Source organism: Malaclemys terrapin, chromosome 14 (assembly GCF_027887155.1).
Source record: "Malaclemys terrapin pileata isolate rMalTer1 chromosome 14, rMalTer1.hap1, whole genome shotgun sequence".
Lineage (NCBI taxonomy): Eukaryota > Metazoa > Chordata > Testudines > Emydidae > Malaclemys > Malaclemys terrapin.
Window position 1 is genome coordinate 754,616 of NC_071518.1, and position 17,121 is coordinate 771,736.

Sequence of the window (17,121 nt, forward strand, 5' to 3'; positions counted from 1 at the left end):
CCCTGCATCTGCCACATCCCCCGACTCTGGTCCCTTTCCCTCCCAGAGCCAGTGATTTGTGGATTGCAGCCCCAGTCCAGGGCCCAGCACAGCCAGTTGCTGTCGGCTTCCACTAAGGCTGAGGTAGCGGTGCCCTTCCTGGGCTGAGAACAGGGCAGCAGCCCGGCTGTCACTGTGGGGAAAGGGGATGTGCTGACCTTTGAGCCCCCCATTGGCTTGATCGCTGCCCTCCTAGGACAGCAGGCAGTGGTAAATGCCGGGCTCCCTGCGGTGCGGCATCCTCTCCCTGGGCTGGCTCGGCCCGGCTGCTCGCTGGGGCCTGGCGTCAGAGCAAGGGCCTTGGCCACCGCAATCGCACTGTACTCAGCCGGGCTGCTTGCTCCGCAAGCCTGCGCCAAGGGCTGGTGTTCACAGCTGCAGGCTCTCCGGGGGGGGGGGGGGGGGGGGGAGAGAGAGAATCTGCCTCGGGGCTTGTGCTACGCGCGGTCCCTGGCCCGCACCCGTGGGATAGCTCAGTGGTTTGAGCATTGGCCTGCTAACCCCAGGATTGTCAGTTCAATCCTTGAGGGGGCCATTTAGGCATCTGGGGCAAAATCAGTACTTGGTCCTGCTAGTGAAGGCAGGGGGCTGGACTCAATGACCTTTCAGGGTCCCTTCCAGGTCTAGGAGATGGGATATCTCCAGCGATGGGATGTGGCAGGAGGGAGCAGAGCTGTTCCAGTGACTACGCTGGATAGGGGTTGGGGGCTGTACTAGCAACACCTTTAATGGCTGAAATACATGGGCTGTTCCTGGCAAGCGGGGTTTGCTGAGGGGGCTGCAGCCCCCCCGCCGACGTGGCCAAACCACAGGTGCTCAGTGACAGCCTCTGCCCGTGGCTTTATTTCACAGTGCAGGCTGGGCCCGGGGCCCGCACGGGTAGCTGAGGTAGGTGCAGAGGACGTGCCTGCCCCGTGTACAGTCCTTGCGGGGTCCATCGTGCAGGTGCCAGGCTGGAAGAAGGGAGGGACCTCACTCCTCGCCCAGGAGCAGGGGCCATGGCTGCCGAAGCACGGCCCGCGCAGCTAAGCCGCTGCCCTGCAGAGCCTGGGACAAGAAACACAAAATCAGCAGCAGCTCTTGGCAGCAGGGACCCCCCAGCCCCTGTTAACGCCTGCTCACCTTCAGCCGCTCACACTCAATGCGCCGCTCGGCCACTTCGCCTTTCAGGTGCCTGTTCTCCTGCTGCAGCCTCGCCAGCACCTCCTGCAGGTGGCTGTGGGGAAGGGCAGGGAGACAGTGAGCAGAACAGGCCATGGCCCAGGGGGCAGATGCAGCTCAGACTGGTGTCAAGTATCGGGGTAGCCGTGTTAGTCTGGATCTGTAAAAAGCAACAGAGTCTCCTTGGGCCCCTCTAAGACTAACAGACGTATTGGAGCATGAGCGTTCGCATGCATCTGACGAAGTGGGCATTCACCCACGAAAGCTCATGCTCCAATACGTCTGTTAGTCTTAAAGAGGCCCCAGGACTCTGTTGCTTAGCTCAGACTGGGTTGCTCCCCTGCCCCCACGGCCAGCTCTGTTTACATGCTGCACGTAGTGCGTGGGCTGCCCCCCACGCCTGCAGGGCGCTGGTGTAATCCTGGGGCCGGGCTCTGCGCCCAGCAGGGGGATGCGGTCCCAGCTGCCAGGACCAACCCCTGGGTGCAGCGGGGGATGGGGCAGGCTTGCCTGCTTCTGTCTGTCCAGGGCAGCTGCAGCAGAGCGTCGCTAGGGCCAGGATGTGGGAGCCAGCAAAGCAGTGGGGGTGCTAGCGCCCTTCGCCCACTCACAGCTAGGGCGGGGTCAGAGCCACAGACCCCCTCCCACCCCCCGTCTCCGATCCCTTAGGGCTGCCCTTGAACCTGCCCTGGTCTAGACAGGTGTCTGCACCGTGCCAGGCGCTGGTCCCACTTACTCCTTCTCGCCTGTCAGCTGCGCGATGTGCTTGATCTGCTCCCGGATCTTGTGCCCCAGTTTGTCATTTGCTTGCCTGAAACGGGGCCGGAGGGGAGGGTCAGCTGGGTCCTGGGCTGAATGCAGTGGTGGGAGCCCAGCCAGAGTCCCTGTCTCTGGGGCTCTAGTGATGGGCACGGGGGGAGGCAGCTGTTGGGCTGGTGGCCGGTGACTGGTGGAAATGCCGCACAGGCAGGAGCATGGCTGGTGCCGGGCTGCAGGGACGCAGCCTGATGCCTTGTTACGCCGATGCCACAGCTGCTCATGCGGGAGTGTGTGTGTGTGGGGGGGGGGGGGGGGCGGGGCTGGGCCGTAGTGCAGGGACTCCCAAGGCAGCTCCTTTCAGCTCCGGCCCAGCCCCCTTACTTACTTTTGCTCCTTCACCCACTGGCTGACGTTGGCCAGCACCAGCTCGCTCTCGCGGTGCAGCCGGCGGCTGTCTGAGCGTGCAGCCCCCAGGGAGGAGCGCAGCGCCTCTGCCTGCAAGAGAAGTGACACAGCACCAGCCCCGCAGCCAAGCTAGAACCCCCCCCCCAGCCCACCTGTGGCTGGGTCACGTGGCGCTGCACAGCTGCCGCTGGACACAGACGGGGTCAGCTGAGCCAGGCTCCTAGCTCGAACCGGGCAGGAGCCCACCAGGGACAACTACGGAATAACCTGCCCCTAGGCCACGCGTTGCCTGAGCCCTCGGGTGGGGAGCGGCTCACAGCTGGCAGCAAACACCCACTCACGGGGGGGCTATGCCTACCTCATTGCTGGAGGCCACAAACTTCTGCCTTAAGACGTTGAGGTCCTGCTGCAAGCGGTCTCTCTGCCAAGGAAGGGCATGTTCTGAGCAGGGGGCTGGGCCGATTCTCCCAGCCTGCCTGCTCCCCAGGAACACGAGTCTGGATGGGGTTAGGGTGCGAACAAGGCTCCACTCGAGGGTCAAGCCCACAACACTCCCCCCACGGCCCAACCTCTAGATCCCCAGGCGCTGACCAGTCAGTGAGCCCTACTGAAGAAGGCACCATGCCCCTGTTGCCCCAGGCCTGGGGCTCAGAAGGGGGCTGAGGGCCACAAAGCGAACGGCCTCATCTGCCCTGCCAGCATTCAGGGCCCTGTACTGTGCCAGCCCCAGGGTTCTGCGTGAGACGCCATCGCCCCCCCCAGCCACTTACCTCTTCAGCGGCACCATGGAGCTTTTCTTTCAACGAGGCCAGTTCCACCTTGACTACGACCAGGTCCTCGTCCCGCTGCGCCAGGGCCTGCGCGTTCTCCTGGTACCGCTGCTGCCAGTGCTGCACTTGGCTGCTCCGCTCCCCCAGCTGCTGCTCAAAGGCCTGGACCTGCCAGGGATGAGGGGCGGCAGGTGGCAGGTGGGGGCTGGGTGGAGGGGGCTCAGGGAGGCGGTTGCAGCGCGTGGGTCACTCACCTCCTGCTCGTGCTGCTGCTGGAAACCCTGCAGCTTCTTCAGCTCCCCGTTGAGCCGCCTCACGCGCTCCTCACAGGCTGCCGTCCCCTCCTCCAGCTGGGCTTCCCTGGCCCGTGTCCGCACCAGCTCCGCCCGCAGGGCCGCCATGTCCTGCGCCGTCTCACTGAGCTGTCACACAGGACGGGGCAGTGGGGGCGGGGCGCTCTGGAGGGGCGGCAGGCCCTGGGGCAGACAGCTGGGCTGTACTGACACCCCCACCCTGGGGCACAGGCCCCAGCCTTCCAGCTGAAGCGAGAACTGTGCACGCGGCAGCCGCCACGCTGGGTCAGGCCTGGCGGGGAGGGCTGAGACCCCTACTGAACCCCTGCCCCAGCACAGGCCCCCAAAGCTGCACTGAGGCTGCGGGGGGGAGCACTGACTGCAGGGAGCTGGTACCAAAGCGGGAATGCTGGGGACGCGGTCGCTGACGGCCGGGGCGAGGGGCTGCTCCCCATGGGTGCCGAAGGGTAACATGCTCCTAGGCAGCGCAGGTGCCGGGTGGGCTGTGTGGGGCACCCGCCCGTCTGGGCCGGTGTGAACACCCCACTCCCTGGGACCGCAGGCTGGAGGCCAGGGCGGGGCCGGCAGGCGGAGCAGGCGCACACCACACGGCACCGGGACAGAGAGCTGGGGGGCCCGAGGAGCTGTGACCCGAGTGCTCCCAGCACCAGCCCCTGGGGGTCAGCACTGACGCTGCCGACCCTGCTCCAGCTCAGGGGAGCTGGGGGGGGGGGTCCCTCTGGCAGGCCCTGGCTCTGCCCTACCTTCTCCAGCGCCTCCCTCTGCTTCTCTTGACAGGACGCAGTCGTCAGCCTCAGCGCCTGGAGGGTCTCCTCCGCCGCAGTCAGCGCGCGGGCGCTTTGCTGCTCTCTGGCCTGAGCTGCTTCCAGCTCCGCCTGCAGCTGGGCCAGGGCCGACTCCTGGAGCGTGGCCTGGGGGGGACAGCGCTGTCAGCTGGGCACCAGCGCCTGGGCCGGCTTTTGGCCCGTGCGGCACAGTGCGGCGGGCGCTCACCTGGCCGGCCTGCTGCTGTATCCGCTGCTGGGCTTGGCCCAGGCTGCTGCTGGTGCTCTCCAGCTGGGCGCAGCACTGCCCCAGGCTGCATTGCAGGGCCCGGCTTGTCTGCTCCTGCTCCCGCAGCTAGCACAGCGGCAGGGCTGTCAGCAAGCCGGCTCGCTCACCCCTCCACACACAGGCCCCAGCCAGCCTCCGTCTCGCCCCCACCGCCACTGCCCCAGCGTGGCCTTGTCCCCCGCGCTGCTGGGACCCGTCACGGGCTCACCGCTTGTTCGCTGCTGTGGAGCTCTCGCTGCAGCTCCTCGCGCTCGCTGGCCAGCACGCGCTCCCGCTCCTGGGCTCTCCGCAGCTGCCGCTGGCGCGCGTCCTCCCGGCCCTGCAGCTGGCTCAGCTCCTCCCGCAGGGCCTGCTGGGTGGATTCCTGCTCCTGGAGCTAAGGGAACAGGGGGCTGCAGGTGCGAGGCCAGGCCGCCCTCTCCCCCACGTGAGCAGGGGGCACCGGCCAGGGCAGCAGGAGAGCCTAGGGAGGAGACGCTGGGCCGGGCAGCGCTGTGGGGTTGATGGGCTGCGGAGCTGGGCCACTGCTGGTTGGGGTGAGGCAACGCTTCCTGCGTGGCTGATACTTCCAGCGGGCGACTGTCCCCCCGCCCCCACCCAAGCAGGGCGCTCCCTTTCGGTCTCGCCTGCCTGGCGCCCAGGCAGGGGCCAGGCCCCCCTGAGCAGCCCCAGGGGGAGGCCACGCCCGGCCTGTACCTGCTGCTGCAGGGCTTTCGCCTGCTCCTGACTGCTCCCCAGGTTCAGCTCCATCTTGGCCATTGAGTGCTGATGTTGCAGCCCCTGCTGCACAGCCACCTGGTGCCTCTGCTGCCACTCGCTCAGCTCCGCCTTCAGGTGCTCCAGCAGCTTCCTGCGGGCGAGGCCAAGACAGAGCAGCTCCAGCCTCTGCTCCTCCTGCCCAGGAGCCCTAGGACCCCAGCCTGACGCCCCACGCGCCAGGCTCACAGAAATCAACCCTGGCTCTGCCCCCGGCCCCTTCCCACCCGGAGTGGCTCTGCCCCGGGTCTCCCTGCCCCACAGCCACAGCTCTGAGTGCTGCCTGGCGCTGCTCTGGGTCATGGAGCCTGGCACGGGCAGGTGCCAACATCCTGTGCCCCTTGCTGGGCTCGTCCCACCTCCGCAGGGGCCACTGGCAGGTCCCCGGCTGCTCCCAACCTGCTCTGCTCCACCTCATCCGTGCTGCTGGACAGCTGCTCCTGAAGCACCCGCTGCTCGGCCTCCAGCCTGCGGCTGGCCTGCTCCAGCCGGACCCCCTCGGCCACGCGCTCGCTCAGCTGCTCCTGCGTGTTCTGCAGGCTGCTCTGGGCCAGCAGCAGCCGCTCCTCCTGCTGCACCAGCTGCTGAGCTGCCAGAGACAGGGAGGGACGCGCTCACCCAGCCGCTGCGCCCCCAGGCCGGGCAGCAGGAAGGAGAATCCCGGCTCCTGAGCCTGCCCGGTGCGCCGCCCTTGACACAGACCCGAGCTGAGGCCTGCGCCTCGTGGGCAGCTGGAGCCCATCACCTGGGTGTCTGGGCTCTGAGATGCCTGGCACGGGCAGGCTCCGCCGTCTGCCATCCACCAGGGTCAGCGATCCCTGTACGGGGGCTCACCCGGGGGGGGGGGGGGGGGGGGCGCGGTACGTGGGCACCCCCACCCTGCAGCTGGCAGATTCCAAGCGGGAACAGCCCGGGCCTGTGGCGCAGGGACTGGCACCTGCCAGGACTCGGGAGGGGGAGGGTGTCTCTCTGGGGGATGCCCCAGGCAGGCACTGTGTCTCGCCCGCCTTCCCCGAGCCACGCGAGCCTGGAGCCGGTGGGGCCAAGGGTGCGACTGCCTCGCTCACCGGCCGCCTGCTGCTGCTGCTGGCTGTCCTGCAGGCGCTGTCTCAGCCGCTGGATCTCCTCCTGCAGGCGGTCGCTGGCCGCCTGGCTCTGCTCCCTCTCCCGCTGGGCCTGCTGCAGGCGCACGTCCAGGCTCCTGGCCTCTGCGCGCTGCTTCTCCACCTCCAGCCCCCTCTCCTGCAGGGCACTGTGTGCCTGCCGCATGGCGGCCTGCGCCTGGCGGAGCTGTTCATCCCTCCTCTGCAGGAGCTGTGCCAAGAGAGACCGCAGCACTGCCAGACCCTGCCCCGGGGCCACGCCACCCGCAGGCTGAACCCTGCCCCCGGCCCAGCCCCCGGCCCCTCCCCATGGCCCCACAGGTGCTGCGCAGCTGCCTGCGACCTGCGGGGAGGCTGGAGCTGCTCCTGCTGCGAAGGCGCCTTGGCCCAGGGCCCCTGGCTTGTCCCTCCTCTGGGTCCCCGTCTCCTGGGCTCACCTGCTCCTTCTGCGTACACAGCCGGCGGCTCTCCTGGAGCTTGCACTCCAGGGGCTGGATCAGCTGCTGCAGCTTGGCCACCTCCAGCTGCTTCCGCTCCCCCTCAGCAGCTGTGTCCTGCCTCAGGCTCTGCACCTCCAGCTCCAGCTTCCCGAGAGCTGAAAAAGCAGCGCCAGGCTACTGCCAGCTCCTGCCTCCTGCCGACACCCTGAGCCGCTGGCTGCTGTCGGGCGTCTCCGCCGGAGCTGTGACTCGCAGCTCTGCACACACGCCAGTAACCGCAGTGCAGCCGGGGTGCTCAGGCCGCTAGCCCCCCCACCGCCACGGCCACACTGCCAGCAGGAGCCGGCGGGGGCAGCTGTACCCTGTGTGCAGCGCGACACGGGGCTGGGCACAGACGCCCGCACTGTGTGCCCCAGGCCAGCAGCTGGCTGCAGCTCCGCCCCAGGCTGACGGTATAATCCTTGCCCGGCAGCCAGGACTCCGGGCTCCCCACAGGCTCAGCAAGGAAGGCAAAACAGGCCTAGCCCCCGCCCCCCGACCACCCACCAGGGCTCCTCGTGGTCGCAGCTGGCGCAGACGCCTGGTGCGTAGCCCACGGCCTGAGCAGCTCCCTGGGGTCAGGCCCGTGGCGATGAGTCTCACGCTGATGGGCAGCGCTGACGTGGCTGGGGCAGCGGCTTTCCCGCAGGGGCCCCGGCTGGCAGGAGGAGCGGCCGCCTCTTGCTCTACCTTTCATGGCGCTGTTCTTCTGCTCAGCCACTCGCACCAGCTCCAGCTTCAAGTCCTGCACCAGGCACTGGTACTCCTCGGCCCGCTGGCTGTGCTTGGCGCGTTCCTCGTCGGCGTGGCTCAGCTGCTAGACGCAACACAGCAGCACAGCTCACTCACTGCCGTGGGCAGCCAGCCAGCTGCCAGGCCTGGCTGGCCCTAGAGCAGTCGCAGGGCGCTGGGGCGGGGCAGGCGCTGGCCGCTCAGTGCCGCCCGGCACTCCCTGCCGACAGCAGTATGGGGGGGGGGGGGGGGCTGGTCCTACCTGCTGGAGTTTCTCTGCCATGGCGGCTTGGCTCTCGTAGCTGGTGTTGGCGTGACTGTGAGTGGCTGTGTAGGAGGCAAACTCCGTCTGCATGTTCACCAGAGTCTCTTCGTCTGCCAAGCACTGAAACCACAGGCAGCAGGACACCAGTGGGCCGGGCCCCAGAGAGCCCCTGGGCAGCAGGGTGCAGAGGGTTTACTGGACTCCCCAGGGGCTGTCTCTATAGACTAGTGTGCCAAAGCACAGCATGTGAGGCCTCCCCCAACAGCCGGGAACACCCAGAGGTCCCTGTGCCATGCGTACAGCTGTGAGGTTGGCGTGACAGCGTGAGCCTGAGACAGGTGTTCGTACGCTGTATGCGGTACGCCACGCACCCGTCACGCTACCCGGGCTCTGGTCAGGCAGGGGAGGAGATGCTGACCACTGTGTATTGCGTGTCTTACACGGGACGGATATTTGCATATGGGGCTGCTGCGGCTCAAGCCTGCAAAGCTGACAAGCGCTCACAGAAATCGGCGCAAGGCACACCTAGCAAGGATGCGGCTCAAAGAATTAACCTGGTGTCTCAGGAGCGGCAGCGCCACCCCCTGGCCATCACGCAGGGTAAGCGCAGGGAGCCAGGTGTGGGGGTGCGCCAAGTCCTACTACAGTTTTGCTGTACATGTAACCATGTTCCCATATGGCAACTTGCTGACATGGGACTCGCTGCTCGTGGGTAAAGAACGGCCCCTTGTCACAGTCCCCCCAGGGAAGTGGTGAGGGCGAAGCAGCGCGGTGACCCGGCGGCAAAGCTGCTCGGGGAAGGGGGGGGGGGGAGGGTCCCGTACTGTGGGACGCTGCAAGGGTCAGGTGCTGGACACGCGTGGGGGGTGTGGGGCTCACAGGCCTTGGGGGCAGAGGGACAGCGCAGCTTGTGTAGGCTGGGAAGGGAGGGCTGGCGCAGTTGGGGAGCTGGCCCCTGCCAGGCACAGACGAGGCTCCCTCATGCTAAGGACAGGTGGTAGCGAGGTGCCACCCAGCCCTCGGTACCCTGGTGGGAGGGTGGCGCGGGAAGCCTGGGAATGCCGGGGGGGGGGGGGGTACTAGAAGACCGGCGCCAGGGCTGCTGCGCATGTTGTGAGAGGCTGTAGGGACGATTCGAGGGCGGGAGACAAGGCCTGGCCTGACGCTTCATGAGCTCGATCTGTCGCTCGTCTCCACGGGAGACTGAGAGGTGACGTGATTACGAGGAGCCAATACCAGGCCTGCAAGATTCGACCCAAGGGCTGGGCGTTAAAGGCAGACCCGCTCAGCTGAACACAAACCGTTACAGGATGGGCGGAACAACCCGCCACGGGACGTGGGGCTTCACCAAAGCCGATACGGACACCTCTCTGCAAGAGGCCTCGGCCACACAAGTGGGTCTGACCGTGGGGGTAACCAGGTGACACTCCTGGTACCCAGGTCAGCCTGGATAATCGGCCGCAGAGCGAACAGTTCCTTGCCCTACAGAACTGCAGCTCTGCCAGCCATGCTGGCTGCATGGCTCCCACGTGGGCGAGACCAGCGGCGGGGCTGGGCCTGGGCCGTTCATGGCCCCTCTTGCCTGCCTGACGAGCTAGAGAGCAGAGCAGCTGCACCCAGCCCTCCCTTGCTCACGCCGACCCCCAGCTCTGGAGGACTCTGGAAAGGCAGGCCCAGCGAGCGGGTCGTGGGGGCCACACAGGGCAAGTCACCAGTTCATTTCCGGGTGGGGACTGACAAGCGTGGGCCTGAGGAGGCCTGAGTGCGCGGCTGCCCTACCGAATGGGGTCGCATCCTGCGGCCGGCTCAGGGCACAGCCGGGCTTCCACCGCTCAGCAGCCGACACGGGGCTGCTCCTGGGGCATGTGGCGGATGCAGCTTGTGCTCTGGTGGCGTGAGCTGTGCATCGCCATATGGTAGCAGGCTGATGTATGCGGCATCATCCATTTTGAAAGTCTCTGGGGGGAGCTGGCGTGAGCCTTCAAAGCACAGGGCTGGGGAGCCGGCGGGAAAGGCTTAGCCCTGCCAAGGTAGGATAATCAGGCCCCAGTGGCTCCAGCGGAGAAATGGATGTGGGAACGTAGTGGCCTGGCTGACGTGACAGCGTGACACAGCTGGGGGACGACCCGTGCGGTGAGGCTCACCACAGCCTTGGGCCCGTGGGTGCTGGGTAAGGCAGAGCAGCCACAGAGCTGTTTGCTGGCCCTTCTGGCTGGTGGGCTAGCGACTAACAAGGCCATGTGGAGCATGAGCTGGTGTGACAAGCCCCTGGCGAGCGGCTCCATCAAGTTAAGGGCAATCCCATGTCAGACGCTCTCTCCCCAGTGGTCAGCACACACTCACCCCATCCGCCATCTGGGCAGCGTGGGGGGGAGGCCTGGCCCCGCCTGCAGGGGGCGGGCATGCTGCCAGGTGCACTTTGAGGGTACTGAAGGGGCGTCCAGGTCTAGTGGAGGGTTTGGGATGCAGAGGCCTGCCCTGGCTCACTGTGAACCCCTTTTCCATTGGCAGAGTAAATCTTCCTCATGGAGCATCCCACTGAGCAGCAGGGTCTTGTACCTGCAGGGAGCTGCCGCTGGCGAGCTGCCAGCCACCCCCAGGCTGTCAGATGGAGTAACGTCGGGTCTGGGTGGAGTGCCTGCCCTTGGGTCCGCGCTACTCTGTCTGGAGCACCCGGAAGTGACATGGGCGCTGGGACACACGTTCGGAGATCTGTCAGCATCCTGCTAGGCCTTGCATGGCACGCTTGGCAATCAGTGCACTCAGGAGCCCTCCTCCATAGTAGGAGGAAAGTGTGTAATGCCCCTAGGTTTGTCTCCTGGCACAAAAGGCTGGACACGTCGTATAATCCTTGGTGGTAAGTGGGTCTATAATGGGATTCCCTCCCCACAGTGACATATTGATTGGATGATGGAGCTGGTCAGGGACCACGCGTGGTTGGTGGATTGTCTGTACATGACGTCTGCCAGGTTGTTGCTGACTCCTGGAAGATGAAGAACAGCTGGCAGCCGCTGGGCTTATCCTCTGTTGTTGACATCACGTCCTCCCTCCCTTGCGTGCTCCCAGCCTAGGGGTGACGGGCAGACGCTGCCTTGTTGGGTACAACTGTAGAGAACATTGCAGCTGTGCTGGCTCTGAGCCGCTGCTCTAGGGAGGACAGTGGGACAGGTTGGGATCCCATGCAAGTGAACCGGCTCACGAGTACGTTTATGGTGAAGAGCCATGTCCTTTGGAGGCAAAGTCCCTGGTGTCCGGAGTCGGTTCAGGTGTGTGCGGCACCTGATTCTGGATGAGTCTGTGACCAGTGTCTTTGCAGGAGGAGATGTGGATAAGGACCCCTCACCTGATGGGTCTCTGGGAAATCCAGGGCATTGCCCTGGGGGCTCCAGTGGCCATTTCTTCTCTGCAAGCTGCTCTTGTTCTTCCCTGTCTGCAGCCAGGGGCTGGCAGAGACGCAGGAGGGGATTGAGAGCTGGTTACTGCCTCAGCCTTTGGACACTGCGGGGGGATCCTGACCTGAGCATTTGGTCAGCCCAGTTGCTAGGAACATGTGGAAAGATTTGATCTTGAACCAAGTCTAGTTAGTTACTAGGAAGTGTTTTGTGTTTATTTCTCTTGTAACCATTGCTGACTTTAATAGCTTATACTTGTACTCACTTCAGATCTACCTCTTTGTAGTTAAATTTAAACTTGTTTAAATTGAATTGTTAAAGTCACAAACTGTTTCCCCTTTGAGGGCCAAAGCTCCTCTAATCCCTGAACTGGACTGTGCAGAACACACGTTTTTGGGGAAAATTCAGGACTGGGAATGTGCTGGGATCACCCTGCGGGTAGTAACCAAGGCTGCTGGAAGCCAGAGTGTGGCTGCTTTGTGGCTGACAGGCTGCTGGGCTCAGAGGGGCTGGCCCAGGGCTGTGGCTACACACAGACAGACACTCAGGGGTGACCCGCAGGCTGTCTGGCTAGTTGTGAGCTGCCCATGCTGGGAGCTACAGCAGCAAAGTGTTGTGAGGCACCCCAGGTTGCAGGGCAGGTGGTGACAGCCCCTCGCTGGTCTGGACTGCTCCCCGGAAGGGGACAGGTACCCAACGTGACTTGTGTTTCCAGCTGGGGCCAGTGCAGATTCCAGAGCACTGGTGTCCCTTGTCCCAACAGAGATGTGCTGCGTCCCGCACTACTCCATCAGAGCATGATGTGGCAATCTGAAGGGACGGTGTGTGAACGTGTAAAGGGTAAGCGTGTCCACGTGCGGTGGGGTGTGACTGTGAGTGGGCAGGGGAGCGGGTGTGAATGCTGGCGTGCAGGTGACGTTCTCTAAAGCACTGACAACATGCCAGCCCTGCACACAGGCCCTGCCCCAGGTTGCCCAGGCTGACCCAGGGACAGGCAGCGCACCGGGAGGGAGAGAGCCAGGCCAGCTGCCCCACTTCTCTTGGCTCACCTTGGTCTGAGTGGCAGCCAGCTGCTCTCGGAGGCCCTGGATGCTCTGCTCACGCTGGTGGGCGTGCTGAAGGCTCCTGGACAGCTCCTCCTGCGTGGCGTGAAGTTCTTGAGTCAGCTGCTCCATGGCCGTCTGGTTCCTCCTGCTCGTCATCTCCTGCTGCAGAACCAGCGGCTTGCTGCACAGGCTGATGATGGTGTCATCGCACTCCCGCATCTGCAGCAGGGACGAGGAGCAGCTCTCAGAGGGGCCAGCCAGCAGGACCGGCCCAGCCCGCGGGGCTGATCAGGGGGGTGGGGGCTGGGCCAGCTCCCCTGCCTGCGGCCTGGCTCCCTTCCGAGGGAAGGATTGAGAATGACAGGGGAGAAGGCCAGCTGCCCACTCCACGAGGCTCCCAGGGAGGAGAGCAGAGGCAGCCAGAGGCCACTGAGCACCATGGAGAGCCTTGTGCCTGAATCTGCGCAGCCCAACACCGGGGCAGAGCGGGTGTCCAACCTGCCGACTGTCACCGGGCGCTTTCCCAACGGTTCTGCCCCAGGCCAGTGCTGGGCAGTGCTTCTCTGAGCAGAGCTGGAAGTCTCGTGTTGCACGCTCGGCACCGCCAGCCCGGTCACAAGCCACGGGAGAGCAGCGCTAAGGGCCTTCTCGTGGCCCCTGCACCAGGATGGTTCCCCGCCGATCCCAGGCGTCGCGAGCATGGTGCAGCCCCTCCAGAGCCCGGAGCGCCAGGGCAGACGCCGCTGGCATTGTTCGCTCCAGCCCCCACCCCAGCAGCTGAACTGGAGAAAGCCCGGGAGGGCGACCACAGGAAACCTCTCAGCACAGACAAGCCCTGGGGCCCGTGCAGCCTGGAGCCTGTGGGGAACCTGCTGGCACAGCTGGGCTGCGGGGCTCCTGCTAGCATGGCCAGGCCCAGATGCCCAAACCCCTCCAGTGCCACAGGAGGCAAAGGCACCAAGGGAAAGCACCACCAGCTTGTTTCTAATGCGAGGCGCAGGCCCACCTGGCTGCTCATGTCCCGGAGCTCCTCCTCCAGGCTCTGCACCCTGCCCTCCAGCTCGCCAGCTCGGTTCAAGGCGGCCTGGTACTTCTTCTTGTACAGATCCAGGCTGCTCTCAGTGGAACTGCTCTTGCTCTTGGCCATGGCCAGGTGCTCCTGCGCCTCTCGGAGCTGCTCCTGCTGCAGGCAGAGCTCCCGTTCCTGCTTCTGCACCACCTCTTCGTAGTACAACACCTGGGAGTGCGACAGCACAGGGGAGCCGCCTGCCGGCCTTGGCCCCGCTGCGCGTGTTGGCAGTGCGGCGAGGGCCAGGCAGGGCTCAGGCCCAAAGGCCAGTCAGAGATGGACGGGTCCAGTCCAGTCCATCCCCTGGCTTGGGCAGGACTGGTCCTTACTGGTCTAGTCTCAAATCTCCCAAGCAAGAGGGCTCGGCTCCTCCCCAGAGCGTCTCCCCCCCAGCTGGGCCTGGCTCCCTGGCAGGGGACGTTCTCCTTGTCACTCCCCCGCCCCTTCCCCCTCCCCCCCGGTCTGTTCTCAGACTGGCCAGGTGCTGCCCCTCCCCGTGCGCAGTGGCACCGGGACCCTGCTGTGGGTGCCGACCCCCTGTGGCAATACACGGCTGTCAGCTGAGCACAGGGCTGGGGCTGGAGCCTTGGCCGTGGGAGGCTGCTCCTGGCACAAGCTAGTTACACTGGCCGGGGCTGCTGCTAACCAGAACCAGCCCCTTCTCTGCCTGTGGACCCACGACAAGGGGGCCCTGACGGTGCCTGACGCGAGATTCTCGCCCTCCCTGCTCCACGCCCGGGCGGTGGCCCAGCCCCAGCGGGGGCTGATGGGACATGCTGGGAGTGAAGGAGGGCTCAGCTCTGGGCTGCCTGCTGAGAGGGGGCGACCCTCCCAGGAGCCGTACCTCCTCCTTCAGCGTCTGGCATTGCTGCAGCAGGAACTCCAGGTCCGAGCTCTGCCTCTCCATCGTGGACTCCCGCTGCTGCAGGTGGCTCAGATTATCTTGGTTCTTCCCTTTGCAGACGTCCAGCTCCTGCTGCAGGTGCTGCAGCTTGGCCCGCAGCTGCTCCAGCTCTGTCTGGTGGGCTCGCTCGCGGGACGTGAGCTCTCCCTGCAGCTGCTCCACTAGCACTGCCTGCTTCTGGCCCTAGACACAGCCCCGACAAGCAGGGTCCCACACTGCGCAGTGCAACGCCGGCAGCTCTCAGCGAGGTGCCGCGCCGTAACGCTCACTCAGGCTCCCCGGTTCTCGCCCCCCTCCCCGCGCACGGCCCTGGCCTGGCGGGCTCTCCGGCCACAGGGGACCTGGGAAGTTGGAGTGAAACCCGTCACGTCACGTCTGAGTTATTCTCACAGGCTCCAGCATGAGATTCGGGGCTGGGCGAAGGCCAAGGTAATGGAGGCCAGAAACGCGCAGTGGGACCAGTTCTGTGGAAAACGCCAAGGAGGACGTAACCATTTACAGTCTGCAGACTCACGCAGGCCACTCAGCGGGCTCCGTCCCCAGTGGGAGGGTGTAGCTGAGTATCCCAGGCCTAGACCGTGCACAGACCGGCCCCTCCGCGGTACCAGACGGACCAACGGACAGGACTGACCGGCCCCTCTGCGGTACCAGACGGACCGACGGACAGGACTGACCGGCCCCTCTGCGGTACCAGACGGACCGACGGACAGGACTGACCGGCCCCTCTGCGGTACCAGACAGACCGACGGACAGGACTGACCGGCCCCTCTGCGGTACCAGACGGACCGACGGACAGGACTGACCGGCCCCTCCGCGGTACTAGATGGACCGACGGACAGGACAGACCGGCCCCTCCGCGGTACCAAACAGACCGACGGACAGGACTGACCGGCCCCTCTGCGGTACCAGACGGACAGGACTGACCGGCCCCTCTGCGGTACAAGACGGACCGACGGACAGCACTGACCGGCCCCTCCGCGGTACCAGACGGACCGACGGACAGGACAGACCGGCCCCTCCGCGGTACCAGACGGACAGGACAGACCGGCCCCTCTGCGGTACCAGACGGACAGGACTGTCCGGCCCCTCTGCGGTACCAGACGGACCGACGGACAGGACTGACCGGCCTCTCCGCGGTACCAGACGGACCGACGGACAGGACTGACCGGCCCCTCTGCGGTACCAGACAGACCGACGGACAGGACTGACCAGCCCCTCCGTGATACCAGACGGACCGACGGACAGGACTGACCGGCCCCTCCGCGGTACCAGATGGACCGACGGACAGGACTGACCGGCCCCTCCGCGGTACCAGATGGACCGAAGGACAGGACAGACCAGCCCCTCCGCGGTACCAAACAGACCGACGGACAGGACTGACCGGCCCCTCTGTGGTACAAGACGGACCGACGGACAGCACTGACCGGCCCCTCCGCGGTACCAGACGGACCGACGGACAGGACAGACCGGCCCCTCCGCGGTACCAGACGGACAGGACAGACCGGCCCCTCTGCGGTACCAGACGGACCGACGGACAGGACAGACCGGCCCCTTCGCGGTACCAGATGGACCGACGGACAGGACTGACCGGCCTCTCCGCGGTACCAGACGGACAGGACTGACCGGCCCCTCCGCGGTACCAGACGGACCGACGGACAGCACTGACCGGCCCCTCCGCGGTACCAGATGGACAGGACTGACCGGCCCCTCCGCGGTACCAGATGGACAGGACTGACCGGCCCCTCCGTGGTACCAGACGGACCGACGGACAGGACTGACCGGCACGCAGACGGACTGACGGACAGGACTGACCGGCCCCTCCTTGCTACCAGACGGACCAATGGACAGCACTGACCGGCCTCTCTGTGGTACCAGACAGACCGACGGACAGGACTTAGAGTCAGTTCAAGACAAAGGAGCCAGGAGGCGGCCCCAGTTTCAGACAATACCGAGCTGTTGGGGCTGGGAACTGCTCAGAGATACACTGAAGGGCAGACTTAGGCAGCAGAGGTACCGACTCCGTGGGTACTCCAGGGCTGAAGCCCACCCATGGAAAAAAATTAGTGGGTGCTTAGCACCCACCGGCAGCCAGCTCCCCTCCCCCCAGTGCCTCCCACCCACCGGCAGCCCCTGCCGTTCAACTCCTCCCGCTCCCTCCCAGCCCCTTCTGTTCTGTGGCATGCAGGAGGCACTGGTGGGGAGGGGTAGGAGCGGGAACGGGGCAGGAAGAGGCGGGGTGGGGGTGGAGGCTTGGGAGAAGGGGTGGGAGCAGGACCTGGGGCGGGAAGAGGCAAGGTAGGGGCGGGACCTGGGGCGGGAAGAGGCGGGGTGGGGGCGGGAAGAGGTGAGGTGGGGGTGGGACCTGGGGTGGGAAGAGGTGGGGTGGGGGCAGGACCTGGGGCGGGAAGAGGCGAGGTGGGGGCAGGACCTGGGGCGGGAAGAGGTGGGGTGGGGGTGGGAAGAGGCAGGGTGGGGGTGGGACCTGGGGCGGGAAGAGGCGAGGTGGGGGCGGGACCTGCGGCAGGAAGCGGCGGGTGGGGGCGGGAAGAGACGAGGTGGGGGCGGGACCTGCGGCGGGAAGAGGTGGGGTGGGGGCGGGAAGAGGCAGGGTGGGGGTGGGACCTGGGGCGGAAAGAGGCGGGGGTGGGGGCAGGACCTAGGCCAGGAAAAGGAGGGGTGGGGGGCAGGAAGAGGCGAGGTGGGGGCGGGACCTGCGGCGGGAAGAGGTGGGGTGGGGGGCAGGAAGAGGCAGGATGGGGGCGGGACCTGGGCCAGGAAAAGGCGGGGTGGGGGCGGGAAGAGGTGAGGTGGGGGTGGGAAGAGGCGGGATGGGGGCGGGACCTGGGCCAGGAAAAGGCGGGATGGGGGCGGGAA

The 17,121-nt window shown here is 65.9% G+C and overlaps 1 protein-coding gene across 2 annotated transcripts in view; it reads right to left on the reverse strand.

Moving 5' to 3' along the window:
• Positions 1-458: 458 nt before the first annotated feature.
• The window catches only part of PMFBP1 (polyamine modulated factor 1 binding protein 1), a 341,248-nt gene continuing 324,585 nt past the window's right edge, over positions 459-17,121 (reverse strand). For both annotated transcript variants that reach the window (XM_054049283.1, XM_054049282.1), the window contains 15 exons: positions 7,834-7,956; positions 7,530-7,656; positions 6,798-6,955; positions 6,325-6,571; positions 5,657-5,846; positions 5,198-5,351; positions 4,710-4,877; positions 4,192-4,359; positions 3,389-3,556; positions 3,135-3,302; positions 2,723-2,785; positions 2,345-2,454; positions 1,937-2,011; positions 1,162-1,255; positions 459-1,086 (listed from right to left, as the gene is read on the reverse strand). In XM_054049283.1, coding sequence (XP_053905258.1) covers positions 1,012-1,086; positions 1,162-1,255; positions 1,937-2,011; positions 2,345-2,454; positions 2,723-2,785; positions 3,135-3,302; positions 3,389-3,556; positions 4,192-4,359; positions 4,710-4,877; positions 5,198-5,351; positions 5,657-5,846; positions 6,325-6,571; positions 6,798-6,955; positions 7,530-7,656; positions 7,834-7,956 — 2,088 coding nt within the window. In that variant the 3' untranslated portion in view covers positions 459-1,011. The remainder of the gene's footprint in view (positions 1,087-1,161; positions 1,256-1,936; positions 2,012-2,344; positions 2,455-2,722; positions 2,786-3,134; positions 3,303-3,388; positions 3,557-4,191; positions 4,360-4,709; positions 4,878-5,197; positions 5,352-5,656; positions 5,847-6,324; positions 6,572-6,797; positions 6,956-7,529; positions 7,657-7,833; positions 7,957-17,121) is intronic.